This window comes from Acanthochromis polyacanthus, chromosome 7, assembly GCF_021347895.1.
Source record: "Acanthochromis polyacanthus isolate Apoly-LR-REF ecotype Palm Island chromosome 7, KAUST_Apoly_ChrSc, whole genome shotgun sequence".
Classification (NCBI taxonomy): Eukaryota; Metazoa; Chordata; class Actinopteri; family Pomacentridae; genus Acanthochromis; species Acanthochromis polyacanthus.
This window is the reverse complement of record NC_067119.1, coordinates 39000565-39018184: the sequence shown is the minus strand read 5'-3', so window position 1 is coordinate 39018184 and position 17620 is coordinate 39000565. Positions and strand designations below refer to the sequence as shown.

General features: G+C 39.5%; 1 protein-coding gene across 2 annotated transcripts; it reads right to left on the bottom strand.

Annotated features, from left to right (window-relative positions):
• Positions 1-3: 3 nt before the first annotated feature.
• On the bottom strand, positions 4-17189 carry LOC110960194 (steroidogenic factor 1-like). Of its 2 annotated transcripts, XR_007942945.1 has the most exons (8): positions 16916-17189; positions 15078-15196; positions 14211-14352; positions 12892-13547; positions 6612-6731; positions 5723-5870; positions 2258-3522; positions 4-2147 (listed from the first exon to the last, which is right to left on the bottom strand). XR_007942945.1 is itself a non-coding variant. In XM_022207345.2 (7 exons), exons 1-7 carry the CDS (start codon positions 16935-16937, stop codon positions 3269-3271), a joined length of 1461 nt encoding a protein of 486 aa, XP_022063037.1. In that variant the 5' UTR covers positions 16938-17189; the 3' UTR covers positions 4-3268. The 2 variants fall into 2 exon arrangements, 1 of the variants encoding a protein (XP_022063037.1); XM_022207345.2 differs by having other exon boundaries at positions 4-3522.
• Between the last annotated feature and the right edge of the window lie 431 nt (positions 17190-17620).

Here is a 17620-nt window from a genome sequence, read left to right as displayed (position 1 = left end):
AAGTGGAGCTTTACTTCGCAGAATTTTATTGGTTTGATGCTATTACAATAAAGTATATTTAAAGAAAACAAAATGTTTTAGTCACTCTCTCTTTCGGGAGAAAAGTACTTCAGTTTAAGACGGGACAGACTGTCAACTCACAGAAAGAAAAGAGTTAACTAAGAACAAAAACAAAGAAAGCAATATTAAGAGAATCAGTTCCACAACAGAAGCAATTTGACCTCAACATAAAGCAGAGAACTTTTCTGTGTTGAAATGTATCTTCATCTTGCAGTAGATATTCACTTCACAACATAAATATACTGTACAGAGTGAAAACACACAGCTGTTTCAATGGGAAAACCAAGGTGTGTGTGTGTGTGTGTGTGTGTGTGTGTGTGTGTGTGTGTGTGTGTGTGTGTGTGTGTGTGTGTGTGTGTGTGTGTGTGTGTGTGTGTGTGTGTGCGTGTGTGCGTGTGTGTGGGTGTTCAGGCAGACACTGAGTTAAGGCAGGCGGAGTGATTGTCTACGACACCTTGAAATGACGAACAAGGAATGATTTGAAACGGCCACAGTGAAGAAGTTGAGCTGCACAATTTTACAAACACTGCTATGTCTGTGTCTCTGTTTTAACTCGGTCATGGAGGCAGTGTTGTACCACTGAGAATCATGTTCTTTTAAAACAAGAAATTAAAAAAGGAGACCAGTAAGGGACTCAACACATGAGCGTTATAGATGATGCTACAGATCCACAGTGCAGCGTCTTTACCGACACTTCAGGTTTCTGTTACGATGAATGGCCCTGATGATTGTCCACTGGCTGTCTGATCTGTTTAAATGTACTCACTTCTCATTCCTACCAGTGCAGAGTTACAGTGAGCCGTAATGTCATACCTGCAGAACTAAATTCTGGATTAAACACTAACCTGTTAATTTATTCAATTGTTCATGAAGTAATAATAATCTAGCTACAGTCCCACCTACCTCTGAATCTTTACACCCATCTCTCATTCATAAAGTGATCCCAAAAAGACTGGTATTGTGCTCATTGTTCCCTATTCTGCTGGTCTGTTGACCAAACGTCGTCCCTCATAGCACGCTAGCTGCGTAACGACATCTGTGAAAAACAGCAACAGAAAAATGTCCACAAAGCAACAACTGTGGAGGAAGTTCAGTCAACTATACAGACTGCTTTAGGCCACCGACTGCTGTGTTGGATGAATTCATCACTGATTGATTGGGAAACACTAAAAACAGAATTTCATCTTCCAAACAGAATTTAAGATAACAGTGTGTTTGGTAACAACATTTAACTTCTGCTGGATGTCATGCTACTGATTTGCAGCATACATTTCCAAAGAAACTGTATTTTTAATAAATTATTTGCAAAATCACAAAATATGTGCAAAACAATCAATATATTTCATTTGTTTTGCCTAAATATTTGCTTGTGGCAATTCGAACACGATTCCTGTCTTCATGGTTGTGTTTAGGCAGCTCACAGCACTCAGCAAAGTTAGGAGAATACTGTGACGTTGGTTGAATAGTAAGAAAGTCAACAGAGACTTAATCTCCTGAACTATCTGTAACATTATCACTTTCAATAGCCCAAACTCAGGACAAAAAGCATTCAGACAAGCAGCGTCATTAACGGGCAAACTGGCTTAACAGTGCATGTTAATGCTGCCATAAATAGTGACTAGGGCACCAAACATGGACTAATCTACTGATGAAAACAGCCCTCACAGACACAGTATGCAGCTGGTTAAGTTTAAAACTAAAGGATGAAAATGAATTGCATGCAGATTTATCTCTCCAATCTTTAGCAACAGGCCTGGCTGAGAATGTGATAAGGTACTGAGAAACAAGCTCATACTTTGTCATTTTTGGTGTCCTTTTATATTGTCAAGAAATAATGTGAGTTCATTCATTTCAGTGTCGATCTCCAGTCCACATACAGCACAGTGAGATGAAAAGTGACACAAATGTGTTTGTGCACATGCCACCATCATTTATGAAGGTCCATTATATTCTTGAACAGTCCACTTTAAAAAAAAATAACATCAATTAATAAATAAATTTTGAAACCAAATGTGGGCTCCTTCTGCCTGCGTGTGTCACAAACTCAGTGAAAACTGAAGGACAAACATTGCAAATGCTTCTTTTTGCTTTGCACATGTTTACTTCAAAAAAGAAAAATGTGTCCCTTACCATTTACACTGCACTGATGTGTCTGGATTCCTTTCTAATTTTTCACCCACAAAGCGTTGCTGTGAACAGTTTTTCTCTTTCTCATTGTTTACTTTCTTGGTTTAAAAAGCGTTAAAGAACAACTGCATAAAAGTGTGTTTTTCTTAACAATTCTGGCTTTGATATATCAATATATTAACATTTAAATAGATTATTAAAAAAATTCACTGAACCTCATAAAGCTTTCACATTTCGGTTTTCTGCAGGGCTGGACACAGAAAGAAGTGCTGTGATACGAGCAGTGCTAGTCTGGTCTGACAAGACCACAGTGAGTTGTGTTCTCATCCAAAAATAATAATAGTAATGTTATTAATAATCTAGGGTCATTGTTGCAATTCACTCTTGGATCAAAAATGGCTCATTTTAATTCTAAAATCTGAATCTGAAAAGAGGCTACAAAATGTGTTTTAAAAAGTGCACAGTGGCCCAGCCAGCAGATAGTCCCATTCTGTGATGTGACGCCACCATCAGGCCCCCCCAGCACTGAGTTCACACTGGAAATTGTGTCAAAGTGACATTGGTAACTGTTTTGTAGTGATACCGCACAGATATTTAGGTATGAATGGTACAAAATGAAGCAAGTAGTTACAAATGACATTCATCAGGACGCCATGTTTAAATGGCTGTTCAACACTGGTGCAGGCTGGAGTCAAAATATTTGCTGGGCAGCTCTGAAATGTAGAAAATCTTGCCTGGGATTTTGGATTCATGTTATATTTGGTCAAAAAAGACATAATGTAATGTACAGGCAAATCGAGTTTTAGATGTTTGAAAACAGGGTAGAAAATCCAGTTTATAAAGGTCACATTGATGTAGTTTTGCAGAATATGAAAACACTGACATTCAACATCTCAAAACCACCTTGAGTACGGACTGAGTTGAATAATTCCAAACTCTAACAAAGCCCACACAGAGACAGCCCAGCGAGAAACTGTCTATCTTCATTTGAATTTTCCATCTCACTCACACTTTCACTTCCACACACATAGTCTCACCTAGACAATCAACACATGGCGGCGGAGCATCCTGTGTGCGTCCCTCACACACACGCTCTCTTAGCATGCAGCATCTCGATCAGCAGGTTGTTGCACGGCACCTCCCCACTCAGATGCATGTAGCACAGGTAGTCTTCGGCCTGCGTGCTGAGGGATCGCAGTTCTGGCAGTCGCACCACCAGCTGGCTGAACTTCTCCTGGAACTGAGGGTAGGTGGACAGGGTGTACTCCAGCAGAGCACCATTCACCTGCTCCTGGACGCCCTCCACAAAGGCCTGGTTCTCTAGCAGCTTTACATCTGCACACAGACACAGAGGAGGAACATAGGTCATGACATAATGAGGGCAAATAGGAATCTGCTGGTAGAGTTCAGGGAGTGGCCAGTGAGGGAGCATCCAAACATTGTTTAAATTCCACTGTTGGTTTTGTCGTAATTTTTCAGAACATTTTGAGTGTTATACTTTGGTCCAATTATGACAACTAACCATTTCCGTGTTCTGAACAAAATCCATGCACCAGACAGGACCATCAGATGCACCAGGAGACAATTTGCACATGGACCTTAATGTGAGATCAGACTTTGCTGTTTGATTTATTTTTTTAAATTTACACTTTGATAAAAGGTTGTTCTCAAGCTGCTCAAAGATAACATTTAGTTTAAAAATGAGGATATTTTTATTGAAGAAAAGTTTGGTCAGTAGGCCATTATTTTTATCTAATATAAATTAAAATTAAAATTGTATTTCAAAATGTTGGAAGAAATTAATCAGCATGAAGGTGCTAAAAATCCATACATCACTCCTTTATGGTATAAATGATAAATGTTACCTACAGAGCTCCATATACTGTATGCTGTGTGTGTGTGTGTGTGTGTGTGTGTGTGTGTGTGTGTGTGTGTGTGTGTGTGTGTGTGTGTGTGTGTGTGTGTGTGTGTGTGTGTGTGTGTGTGCGTGTGCGTGCATGTGAGACAATAGCCAAGCCCTCCGGTGGACTGGCATTCAGCATCAGCTGAGCCCATCTTGGAGAATCCATTCACACAGTAATTAAATGTTTTGAATCAATGTTTTGAATCATCTTTTCAAATTGCTTAAGGGCAATTAAATTACCCCTGACAAACCTGACTCTGAAGATGAGGGGGAGCAAGAGCGCTTGCAAAGAAGCCACTGGCAAAGACAGCAAATATTTTCTGCCTATGACAAGTGCTCTCTCTGTTCAAAAGCTCTTTGTTCATTGCTTTGCCAGCGCCAAACAGCAAACACTTGGGAATCTGGGCAAGCCGCATCTATGCTCTCTCCATCTGCACAAGCCGCTACATGAATGTCGGTCTTACTATGAAATGATAGACCTTTCCATTACGCTTCTTTTAAATGCCATTAGTGGACAATGGAGGGGGATGTCTTTGTTAATATTGGTTTTTGTAAACCCTGGGAATTTAATTAAGTGAATTTATTGGAGGGAAAAGGGCCAGTCTGGAAAACACTTGTAATCTTATAGATAAATAGGCACGGCAGATTATCGACAATTGTGGCATTTTTTCATTACGATGTCAGTGTAGCTATTCAAATTCTGAGAAAAGACAACATCAGTATGGCCATGCAACCACACCGAATTGAGTGATTGATTTATGAGTTATTCTTCTGAAAATACATAATCTACAGGCTATACACATGAGCTAAGGTCAACCAAGGGCCACTGTTGCTTTATTTAAAATACTACTATTCTGAATGGGAGACTTTGCATTTGAAATATATGGAACTCTTTTTCTTCTTCTAGCTGTTTTAGTCTGACAAACCTGATATGAGCACATCACAATAAGTGATGGCTTTTTTCTTAAAATATAATTTTTGATTGATAATGCTTATTTTTTATTCTTTTGTTTTCATTCAACACTTCACCTCATTGCTAGCCTAGCCGCGCTAGACAACCAACGGCAACAAATTTAATTCTCTGCCAGGGTGGGTCTAGTTACCCTCCATAAGGCTCGAGGTTGGATTCTCCTAAAACTGGCCGGACCAATCACCATGAAGTGTAGAGTCAGAAGGCGGGCGTAACGAAGTGACAACAGAGGCGCGACGATTCTGACAGAAACAACCGGAAACAACTAGCCTAGCCGCGCTAGACAACCCACGGCAACGAATTTAATTTTCTGCCAGGGTCGACAACAAAAACGACAACAGTCGTTGAGCTCCATTAACACCGACTCTGAATAATCTTTCTGTTAACATGTCTGTAATATACTTGCGCTTCACCCATTGACTGTATAAATAAGGCTTCACCGAACTCCCGCATCCTCTGATTTCCGGCGTTCTAGGAGCCTATTCGTTGCGCTGATTGGTTGTATACCTACCCAATTTCTGCAGAGTGATTTGATCGACAACCTTTTAGCCCGCCTCCCTCCCTGTCGAGTGGCCCTAGACCCTTGCGTCTTCAGAGCATGGGTCTAACGCGGCTAGGCTAGCTTATTGCAATAATAAAGCACAAACATAATGCTGACTCACTGGGGTTGAACAGGAGAAGGAATTTCAGACAGGCAATCTCTCTGCGGTCAACCTGCAGAGCCCTCAGCCTCGCTGCCAGCTCCTGACCTCTCTGGACCAAACTGGACAGAGTCACCTCAGCCTGGGACAAGATGGATGACAGCTCCACCTGCAACCAAAGATGACTCATTATTTCCTACAACCCTCTCAAGTGGAGCCCTTTGAAACTCAAACTATGGTGTTTTGTTTCTTTGTGTGTTTTTGGTTTCAGTCTATTGTCTCATTTCATCATTAAAGCAGTTCCCCAAGATTCAGTGTTAGGCTTATTATTGCTTATTGTGTACATAAATGATACATGTGTGTTTTATTTTTGTTGTGGTAATAATGTTAAACTTAATTTAAAAGACAAAATGTATACTTTTTCAGAATTATACATCACAAACACAAAGCAAGTGAAAGTGTCTTGAATTCAAATTCTTGCTGTGATAAATGACAAATTAATGAATTATGTGGGGAATCACATATAGTTTTGCTAAATCAATTGCAATACCTTTTAAAAGATTTTTTTTAAACCAAGCCTTATACTGTTTCCTAACAGTTCCAAATATGACTCATATGACTTCTGTATGACCTGCTAGGATAGCAAAGGACAAAAATGGTTCCAGTCCCCATCCCCACCTCACCTAAATATGTAAATTAGCAAAAAGGGGGGGGGGGGGACAATTCCAAAATCCCTCATCGGTTTGGTTTAGAGTTTAGTTCTTAACTTCTTTTGATAGACCAAGCAATCACAATGTTCATGAGGTTTGGAAAGAGCCCCTTTTCAAGCACGTTGAAAAGTGCAGAAGAGTGTGAGTGAATGAAGCTGACTGCACTGTGCTGATGGGAAGCTGTGCAGGGGAGTTGTTACCTCCTGGCCAGTCACCAGCAGGATACTGTCTTCCTTTCCATGTTGCACCTGTCTGAAAATGTGATCCAGGACCAGAAGTTCAGACCAGCAGTTATGGAGCAGCTTCATTTGATCTCCCACCTTCAGGAAACACAGGCAGACAGGCATGAGAAAGACAGAAGGTGATGTTAACTTAAAGCAAGACAACAGTTTGTGGTTCAGTCTGTTCATCTGTGTGTGTGTTCTGTGCTTTCCTTTCTCATTGCTGTTTAAAACTGAACCTTACTGACATTAGTTGGCCTTTCTGTTGTACTTTTTTAAAATTGAGTTGTGTGTGTGTGTGTGTGTGTGTGTGTGTGTGTGTGTGTGTGTGTGTGTGTGTGTGTGTGTGTGTGTGTGTGTGTGTTCAAAACAGATGAATGAAGCACTGAAGTGACCGTAAGTATATAAAGATGGTTATTTGTGTCTGCTCAGATGTCTTTTGGTGTTTGGGCTCTCCCCATGTTGTCCTGTGTCATGTATTTATGAGCATCACTTGAGACCCTTTCAACCTGTTCACCGTTCCGTAGCACCCCCACCGTTCCCAGTCACATCTGCTCTGCTCTCGGGGATGTGCATGTGTGTGTTTTCAGATTGAGTCCCCCCCCCCCTTCTTGTTGCAATATTGTCTGTAAACTGAAGGACACGGCGGTCAGTAATTCTGCAGCCACAGCTGCTAATAGGCCCGGAAACACATTCGTCTGACATGGAGCTGACAGAATTACTGTTCATCTGAAAGAAACTATATATCACTTGTAGAGGAGAGGGTCCAATTTTGCTGGCCACACACTCATCTGGACTGGTGCAGCGGTGGGGGTCTGAGCTGCACTGATAAAGGAAGGGGTTAAGGAAGCAAGAGGTCTCGGTGACCTCCTGTGCTTCCTCTCCAAGAGGAGTTGGACACTCAGCTGCAGCCAAAAAATTGCTCAGAAAAAAAATCCTCAAACATGCTGAATGTGGTGAGAAGAGTTGTATTTTATCCCCCACATGGATGTTTCTGTCTGTCCATTTTAGGTTTCAATCCAGTTTAGAATTGGATTGAAACTCATACATCAGGTTGTATAGCTGTCAAATGTCAGGTTTTATCTGTGAGAGCTGCATTTTGAGAAATAAAATGCCAGCAAACTGTATGTGTTGTCTCCTAACCAGCAGAAGAAGCACTTCCAGAGTCTTGGATGTCAAAAATTTGACAGAAAAGACTGTATATGTTGAATTGTTTAGGCAATAATGCTGATAAAATATTGATTTAAAAAATAGAGAATACTAAAATATAAAGTTTATGTTTGTTTTAGGCTGCTAATGTTCACAAGTATGTGTTCATTCCATGTTGTCCTTTAAAACCAGAAAACCTAACAGCAGCTTTTAACACTACATCCATGTTCCATCCACAAATTTAACGTTCCATCTTCATCAACCATATTAAAGGCTTCAAAGTCCACCATTACGTCACAAAATCCATTTTAAACATGGAAAACACACTCGGGTATCTTCATACACTCGTTTTGATTTCCAGTCCACTCAGTTCTTGTATTTTTAGATAAACTGCAGAGAGTGTCATTGCAATTGTTAAACTATGGAAAATAAAGTGTGCTGCAATAATGCTCAGAGTGTCAGAAATCAGTGCAGAGAGATCAGTGCTTTGGTCACATTCATAGAAGAAATGTCTGCAGATTTGAAAACAAAAAAACAACCAACAAGTCATCATCTGGTAACACCTGTGAGAACAGAGACATCCTGCTCAGCTTTTTTGGTGTAACTAAAACCAGTCCCATGTAAGCTGTTCATAACTAACACACAATCATACAGCACACTCTCTGACAGCTACAGGGACAAACTGCAGACAAACAAGCCAACACAGAGATGGCTCAGAGCAAATTTAACCTGTGCTGCAACCAACAAGAAACCTGTCAAGGCTCAGTGTGTGCAAAAGTGATGCCCAATCAAAAAACAGCTTACCTTCACCCTATCTGCATCTGTAGTATAATATTCAGTAAGTTTTACCTTTGGTCTATTAAAAATACTTCATTCTGATCCATATTTTCAAATGTGTCTGTAGTTTGCTAGATTTAGAATCGATCTATTAAATCAAGCAAAATCCTCCAAATATGTGTTACTCTAAAACTGTTCATCTCCAGTGTTTGCAATGTTCGTCATGTGCACCTCAGCAATATCTTCCATGTTCAACAGTTAGGAAAGTCATAGACAACATATGACAAAGGCCACCTCTGGAGAAATGCAGCAATCAATAGCTTCCATTCTGCAGACAAATTAATAACAATGTAGGCAAGCCCAGAGCAGAGCTGCAGTGGAGAGTTGACATTCCCCCGTTATCATCTGCATGGAATGTAATTATCCAGTCCAGGGAAACAGCTCTTTCACTGAGAGGCTTTCTTAGCACAGCTTTGTTCTCACTGTCCATGCTGACTGTCCACAGTGTACAGAAATGTTCTGACTGTCAATGGAAACGCATGTAAAGAAAATATATGTATAAGAGGAGGCTCTGAGGAGGTGAAACAAGGCTGCACAGTTCTGCTAGTAGTGGAGTTAGGATTTGGTAGTGGAGCAACTGTAACAGCAGAACAAAAGAGATGAGAACGCTGAGAAGCAGTGGTGTTGCCTTTATCACAATTTGCATGCTGATACAATTTGCATGCTGATACAATCTGCCGACACCTTCCTGTCAGGGGATTCATTTCACGCTACAAGTCATTTATTCACATAGAAAAATACATTAAAGTTGTAATATCTAGAAAGACCACAATCGAAATATTGGCTACTGTTGTTAATTCTCACAAAGAGACATTTCATTTTTGCCATAAAGTGCAACAAATAACTCAGAAAGTATGATGAAGCCTCATTTAGTCAGTCTAGAACAGCAGTTTCAAAAGCTTACATTGGGCTGTAAGTAAATTTATGCTGTTGGCTGAATCATCAGTTTGCTTTTGTGCTGTCTATCCAGCCACATTTTCTGCAACAGAATAAGAAAGGAGCAATAATTTCTTCATCTCAAAAACACAGAATGCATTTACCATATTGAGATTTAACATTATTCCAGTGTTTTTACAACATTTTTTGCCTTTATTGTCTGAGTAGTGTATAGCAGGTATAGCATGTGATCTCTAGTGTGAAACGTGTGCACTATGGTAGAGCATTAGCATCATTTTCCGGAGAAATGGTTGTTCTAGCACACTGCATATCAGGAATTCACACATTGCAGCACTGAAATTCAGCAATACTTCTGCAGTGTAGTGACTAGAAAACAAAGACATCTTATTTTAAATCATTCTTGTGCTATCCTATGTGTACTGTGCATCATTCTTGTACATGGGTGTTTCTCAGATGACTACAGACGCCATGGGATGCAGTAGCTGTTTCAGACAAAATGCAAAATCACTACAGTAAATCTAGAAAGCATATTTTGGATACAGATTCTTTATCCACTTTTATGTAGACGAAGAATCTGTATTTATTCAATCACAATGTGTTCCTACAATTTACTGTATGTCTTGATTTGCCAATTTGTTGAAAATGAAAGATGGCAGCCTCTGTGCCTCTCTCCTGTATCAGTAATTGTCTAACACAGGCACGATAAAGATACCTTGTTGTGTTAGTGTGAGAAGATGCAATAAATCTCGTCATCACCACAATGTGATCTTTGTTTCTGAGACAAGAAAGGTACAAAAGTAACAACAAAAAAGATTCATCCTTTTGAATGTTCTCGGAAACCAAGAATTAAATGATCATTTTCGTCACTCAAACACTGGAAGCACCGTGAAATATCAAACCAGCACTGTGAAATAAGGTCAGAGTTCTGTTCATTCAACAAAATGCTATGAAATGCTAGAATTCACCAGTGATTCTAAGTCTTATTTTTTGTATTGGATGAAGCAACGCCTTAATGAAGGCATGAAATAGGCCTGAAGTATGTTAGTATAGCGCTGATAGTTTGTACAGACACATCTGCTTGACTTTATTCACACTGTTGCTGTTTTGGTCTAAGCACTGAATCCAAACATGAAGCCACCAGCCAAAACTTTTCACATGAAGGAATTTGAAATATTGATGCGTAAGCAATCACAGGTCAAAGTATCAGCAAGTGACCGTGTGTGAAGCGGGAAAAAGCAGAACTGCTATGACTGTATCTGAGTACATAAAATACAGTTGATGGAAAGACACCAAGGAATCTCACCAAACCTCACCAAGGCCAGAATCAGTCTTTTGTTGCTTGGTAAACTGTTTAATTGGTTGAATGAGTTTGACCATGGCTTGTTGACAGATGTCTGTTAATCATCACATCATCATATCATGGCTCACATACGAAGGTAATATTTTCTTCATTGTTGTGTTATCAGCCTGACTTATCAGGAAAACATTTTATTTGTCCATTTTCACTTCAAACAGTAGGTGTATTCACACATACTGTCAGCACCAGTACAGACAACCACAACCTCTGTATTGATTTCAATTTGACTGTGATCTTCTGTTACAGTTCACAAAGACAAAGCATTGGAGACGATGGATTCGGACACAGATGTATATGTCCAATCATTATCCTCTGGGGTGTTTGTGTGTGTGTGTGTGTGTGTGTGAGTGTGTGTGTGTGTGTGTGTGTGTGTGTGTGTGTGTGTGTGTGTGTGTGTGTGTGTGTGTGTGTGTGTGTGTGTGTGTGTGTGTGTGTGTAGTCTGATCAGCTACTATTCAGCACAGAGAACACTCGTCAGGAATAATTACCCTTTAAAAGCAGGAAGTATGTCATCACATTACTTAGAAGACTCCTCATTAGCGAGTGCAACTTTTTTAGTCTTTTCAGAGCAAAGACATTAAGGTATGCTGAGCGTTCTGTAACTGTAAATTAATCAACAGTTGTCATAAAGAAAAATGAGGCACACAGTACAAACATGTCCCTGTGTTCAATTCTAATAAACATGACTGAACACAGTGAAGATGCAGTGATTTTGATGCAGCACAATGGAATATGTGACAGGAGTTTTACAGAGGTGAATATCTGTTGCTTCTTTACCTCCAGAGAAAAGTCACTGAAGTAAATGATCACTATTCTATGCATATTTTAAACAGTAGAGATTATAAGCATCACATCAAGTAAACTTTTTTTCTGCTATTTTCTAGTCATTTCCATGATTTAACACAAGTTAAGTAAGCCTCACTGTAAACATTAACGGAACATTTGACAAATGAAGAAAACCAAATATAAAAACTGGTATTAACTGCTTTTAAAAAAGTTTGCAGTCTCCACAAGGTGATTTTCAGAACTTATTAAAAGCTGTCACCAACTGTTCCTGAGTGGAATTTGTGAGTCAGTTGAAGACATATGAGTCAACTTCATAAAATCCACATGCATTCATATATTTGTTCTCCTTGAACGGGCAGAGAAACATTTGAACTGTATTGATACAGACCTAAAACAAGCCACTTCATCAAAAGAAAAAGAAAATCTTCTCTTATTCCTTTTCAGCAAAGAAAAGGTTAAGTAACTATGCTCTTGTTATTTTTAGTGCTATTAACATTTTTTAGAAAAATAAGCAGAAAAAGTGGAATAAAGGAAGGATAGGATAACATGTCCTTGTAAAAAGCTTTAAAGTATTAGCATGATGAACTTTTAATTGCATAATAGTAAAAATCAGCTTTTACCATTGACACATAACTGTCTTTCTACAACCTTTGAAATTCACAAAGTTGCATTAAGCATGCACTGTCTTGCTGTTGGATCTATCAAGGCTTCTTATTTGTTTATTTGATGGTTTTCTTGCTTGTTGGTGGCCAGGAAAATTAATGTGGAATTCAAAAAGTTAAATAAAATATTACATGAATTAAACAAACGGACAAATAGTGCTGTCAAAGGGTAACAGATTATTGTACAATCAGTGTAGAGCCACAGTTCAGCTGAAGTTAACCCTCATCTTCTCAAGCAACACTTTATCCGTCTGTATTAAATGGATAATTATTTCTAACGTGAGAGTAAAGATACGTGTTTTGGCACCAATTCCAATCATATTTTACAAGAGGAGAATTTATTTTTTGGGCATTTTGGTGGCATTAAATCTAATATCACCAAAAAGTCCTAAAAATATTACTGTCAGGTTAAAGGACAAAAAACAAAGCTGTTGTGTAGAGTATTTATAAATCAGAGTAAGAGGCATGAAGCCTGAATGGATCGGTTTGATGAGTTTTACAATTACAATCAAATTCTCCACCATTTGGAAACGTGTGTAGGCCAACACACCACAGAGAGCGAGGTACTCACCCTCAGTTCTTTGAAGAAGATGCAGCTCCGAGCCCACTCGACTATGGAGAACAGAGTCTGGTCGGCCATGCGACACATGAGGCTGAAGGTACTGGGCTTGTCCAGTCGGCCCCGGCCGCTCTGCTCCTGCTGCAGATGAGTAACGATCTTATTCTGCACCACCAGTTCATCTGGATCACAGCGCAACAGCTCTAGCACCAGCGGCGGTAAGCTGGGTGGTTGTGGTGAGGCTGAGGGATACATTTCTGGGTAAGGGTATCCTGTCAAAGGCTCAGGAGAGCTGGTGTAGTCGGGGCACTCTGCTTTGATCGCCCTGCCAGAAAAGGCTGTGTACTGGTACTGGGTGGTGAGGGGCACGTGAGACTGCATGGCCATGCCCAGGGATGGGGGTCCATAGAGGTTGGCCTCGTAGTCTGTGGGGGTGATCGAACTCGGAGTGGAGGGGAGCAAGCTTTTTGAGATGGTGGGCAGCGTGTGAAGGGTGCCAGTGAAGCTGTAGTCAGTCTGCAAAGGGGAGGCTGGTGGAGGGGCTGCACTCTCCAGCTTGAACCCATTGGATCGTATCAAAGCCTTCTTCTGCTGCTTCAAGGCCCTGTCTCTCTTGTACATGGGGCCAAATTTATTCCTCCCCCCACGCATGCGATCTGCACGCACCGCTGTCACATAAGAAACAAGAGGCGAAAACACATTAACAGAGGAAGCACTGATTTTACAGAGTTTTCCTCATTGCATAGCTTCTGATTGTAACAGAGAGTAAAATCTGAGCTCTCATTTTAGCAAATATCCTCAGCTATTTGTACAGAACAAAAACAGTCATGTTGGTCATTTTTGCTTTCCTTTTTAGGGCTGAGAAGATTCCCCAGAGTCTGTGCAGCTCTACTCCTTCTTCCCCGGGGAGTCTCTGAGGTTTTTATCAGCAAGTCAAGAATGTGTCCTTTTTCTGCTACGGAAGCAGGTGCTTTCCTTTGCATTGCTGTCTGGGAATTAATCCCATCCCATGTGTGTCGGAAATAACATGACAGCCACCAGCACGCAACTCAGAAACATTTAAAATTTCATAAAATAATATAAAAAAGATAAATGATTTAAAAAATGAATACAGACAAATAAATGTTACAACTACAGTTATATTTTTGGTATTACAGTATCATAAAATAAACAACAGCTACGACTTTTTTCGGCTAATAATGTAAAAAAAAAAAAAAAAAAAGTTTTAGCTCTCAAACTAATACCATAAATGTAATTCGAACATTTTTTTTTTTATCATCATCATCATCATTATTTTCGTGGCAAACAGCGGGCGGTGTGTGCAAACTGACCTTCTAGCCGCATCCCGACGTTGAGGCATTTTTGAAAGCGACAGAAAGGACATCTCTTCCTCTGGGTCTTGTCAATTTTACACTCCTGGTTTTCTGCACATGTGTACCTCTTGTTGTTCTGCACTGTCCTCTTGAAGAAGCCCTTAGTACAGACCGTATATTACAATCAGCGGATGGCAATATTCCAAATGCTATTTAACTTTTAAAGACGCACACATGCGCCCCCGAAATAAAAAAAGAAGAAGTGGCGCTGTCAGTTTTCACTTGTATTGCTTTAATATTGGGGCATTATTGGACTAACATCAAAAGCCGTGTCTTCGAGAAGCTGAGAAAATGCAGCGATGCATTTTTCAAATTCTATTTGCTAAAAAAAAGGTACGATGCATTTAAAACAACTACATATCTCTTTAAATGCCACAGTGTTGAATCAATCAATCCGACAGAAATTCACTTTGAACAGTTTTGATGGCATAATTCATTATATCAGACAAAAGGAAGAGATTATCAGTAGTTTAATAGCTAATTCTATTAGTGAAAAAGATCAAATAAATAACGCACTGTCGCCATGATAATCAATAATAATAATAATAATGATAAAGTAATAATACTACAACTAGTACCAATAATAATAATAATAACTTTATTTGCATAGCACCTTTAAAAAGAACATGCACAAAGTGCTTTGACAGGTTGAACATAAAAAATGACAAAAACGTACAGAATGGTAAGCGAATTAAACGCTGGTTAAAAGGACGACATCACACAAAGGGATAAGAGAGAAGCTGAAGAGAAAATAAAAGATAGAGACAGATTAAGATCAGGAGGGTAGACAGAGGGACTGCAGGCAGTAGGGAGTGCCGGGCTCACCTTGCAGCTCTCGCAGGTGAGCAGGCCGTAGTGGTATCCGGACACTTTGTCTCCGCACACAGGACACAGCTCTTCCAGGTCGTCGTCATACGTGTACTCCATAACCTTCAAAGTCACACCTGGAACACACACACCACACATTTTAAGTAAACCAGTCAAATGCTTATCTGTGCATAACCACAGCAGACGGACTTTTAAAAACATATATAGATTCAGTTTGGATATTAATCTCATTTATTTTGTAGATTAAATTACGTTTCATAATTGAGAGTAATTCTTACGCAGCTTTCAGCAAAATGTTTAAATTTGACAAAGAAATAAACAAAGGAAATAAAGATTTATTTTTTTTTACAATTTCATTTAATCACATAAATACATCTATAAACAGGTTACATTTCAGAAAGTAAATAATAATGCATCTTGAACAGGCTGTTAATCTAAGTCGGGTAGTTTTAATATGAAGACATTCGTCACTGTGTGTTCTGGGAGATGCTTCTGTGTCTTGGCTGCATGCTAAAAACCATTTAAAATAATCCTTATTCATTTGTCAGATGTGTTAGCTTATTTAGCCTTCCATTTGCACCGATAAAGCCTCGTAGAAAACGCACAGCTATCAAGTAGAAATGATACTATGATTAAAAATAAGTATAGATATTCATGCTTTCCCCTCGTTTTCTTGCCCTTGTATAATGCCTGAATTATTTAAACTAGTGGCGGATAAAACATTCTTCTTTAAAATATGGCTAAAAACAATTCAACCTGCACTCAGTCCTCCGCATTTCTGGACTCTTCGAGCAGCTTTAAGTGGATGTTTGAGCTACAGACATCTGCCTGACAGCTGGAAAACGAATTACAACTGAATTATTAGAGAACATAAAATGAGTGAATTGCTTAACGGTTACGTTTGACATAGAATAATGCATGTAATGAAAAAGAAAACTTACAATAGCTAATCCTTATGTTAACTAAGCTCAGCTCGGGTTGGTTCGGCTCCCCGTGGACAGCAGCGGTCAAACACACGCCTAAAACTGTACGTTTGCCATCTGAAATGTAAACTTGTTACCTAGCCGACAGCACGCCATCATGACAGAACAAAAAGTTGTATTTAATAAAGTGAAAAACAGAGGAGAAAACAGAGGAGATGGGAGTAAAGGCGGCAGATGAGGAGGCCGCAGGACGCAGGCTTCACGCGCCCGCTCAGCTACTCCAGAGGGCACGAGCGCTACTAAGGGTCTCACGGAACTATTGGAGGATAAAAGATTATTATTATTATCATTATTATTATTATTATTAGTATTATTATTATTACCCTAAAACATTAACCATTATAACCACATTTTCTTTTTTTAATTTCTATTTTAGCAGCAATATTATGATATTAACTGATTCCATGGAAGCAGGCATGGTCACTGGACTAATAATCTCTTATGCAATTTATGATTATGATGATTATTATTATTATTATTATTATTATTGTTATTATTATTATTATTATTATTATTATTATTAAATATTTTCTCTCTGTGTTTTTGCTTTTCATTACTCCAACTTTTGTCGCAATCATTTTTCGACAGACCTACATTTCTACTCCGATTTTGGCCTGAACATAGTTCATCTGACAATTCTTCTTTAGGATTGGGTTGTAGTGAAGAGCAGATTTGTGATCTCACTGCAGGGTCACTGCAGGTTCAAACCAAACATTTGTGTTTTCCACATCCTATTAGGTTAAAAGTGGTTTCTTGACAGGTACAACAAGGAAATAAAAACAGCCTTAACCTAGGCCTATTTATCACGGTCTGTGAATACAGAGGAGGATGTAGAAAAGTGCAGGGACTTACCGTGAGCCTTGTCTCCCAGCATGTGAACAGCAGACAGCAGGCAGTCAGTGATGATTGTCTGATAATTAAGACTTGGATGTAGGTGTGGCTGCAGCCTTGCATGAGCTGCGGGGAACGAAATAAAAAAAGAGGGCCAATACAAATCCGGATGGAAGATGATGTCTATGAGCGGGCTGCTTCGGGAGCCAGAGGGGTCAGTACATGTGTGACGATGACCATTGAGGAGCTCAGAGTGAAACTCCTTCAGTCCGCCTGCGCTTTACTGCGCTCCCATTATCGCCCAAGTTCGGCTGCCCTGCTGCTATTGGTGGACGCCGAGTCACGTGACGGACGCAGGCTGCCTCCCCTGAGGAAAATGCCTGGACAGGAGAGCAGAGCCGCACTCCACATGCACACAACGACCGCAGGCATCACGAAATTCTTCCTATTTTTAAAGAAAAACAGGGGGAAAACTAATACTATCAAAAAAGAAGAAGGAAAGAAAAGCATAAATACTCAGACAAGATTTCAGAGAAAATTTCCAGAGAGAAAATGTTGCTGTTTAATATCTTTAATGCCGGGTGAATGGCTATTAAATTCCCAAGTGCAGGCAGCTGCAGTAGACCGTACATTTGAAGGTAATAATAATAATAAAATAATAATAATAATAATAGTAATAATAATAATAATAATAACAATAATACAATGAAGGAAAATAATTGTTTT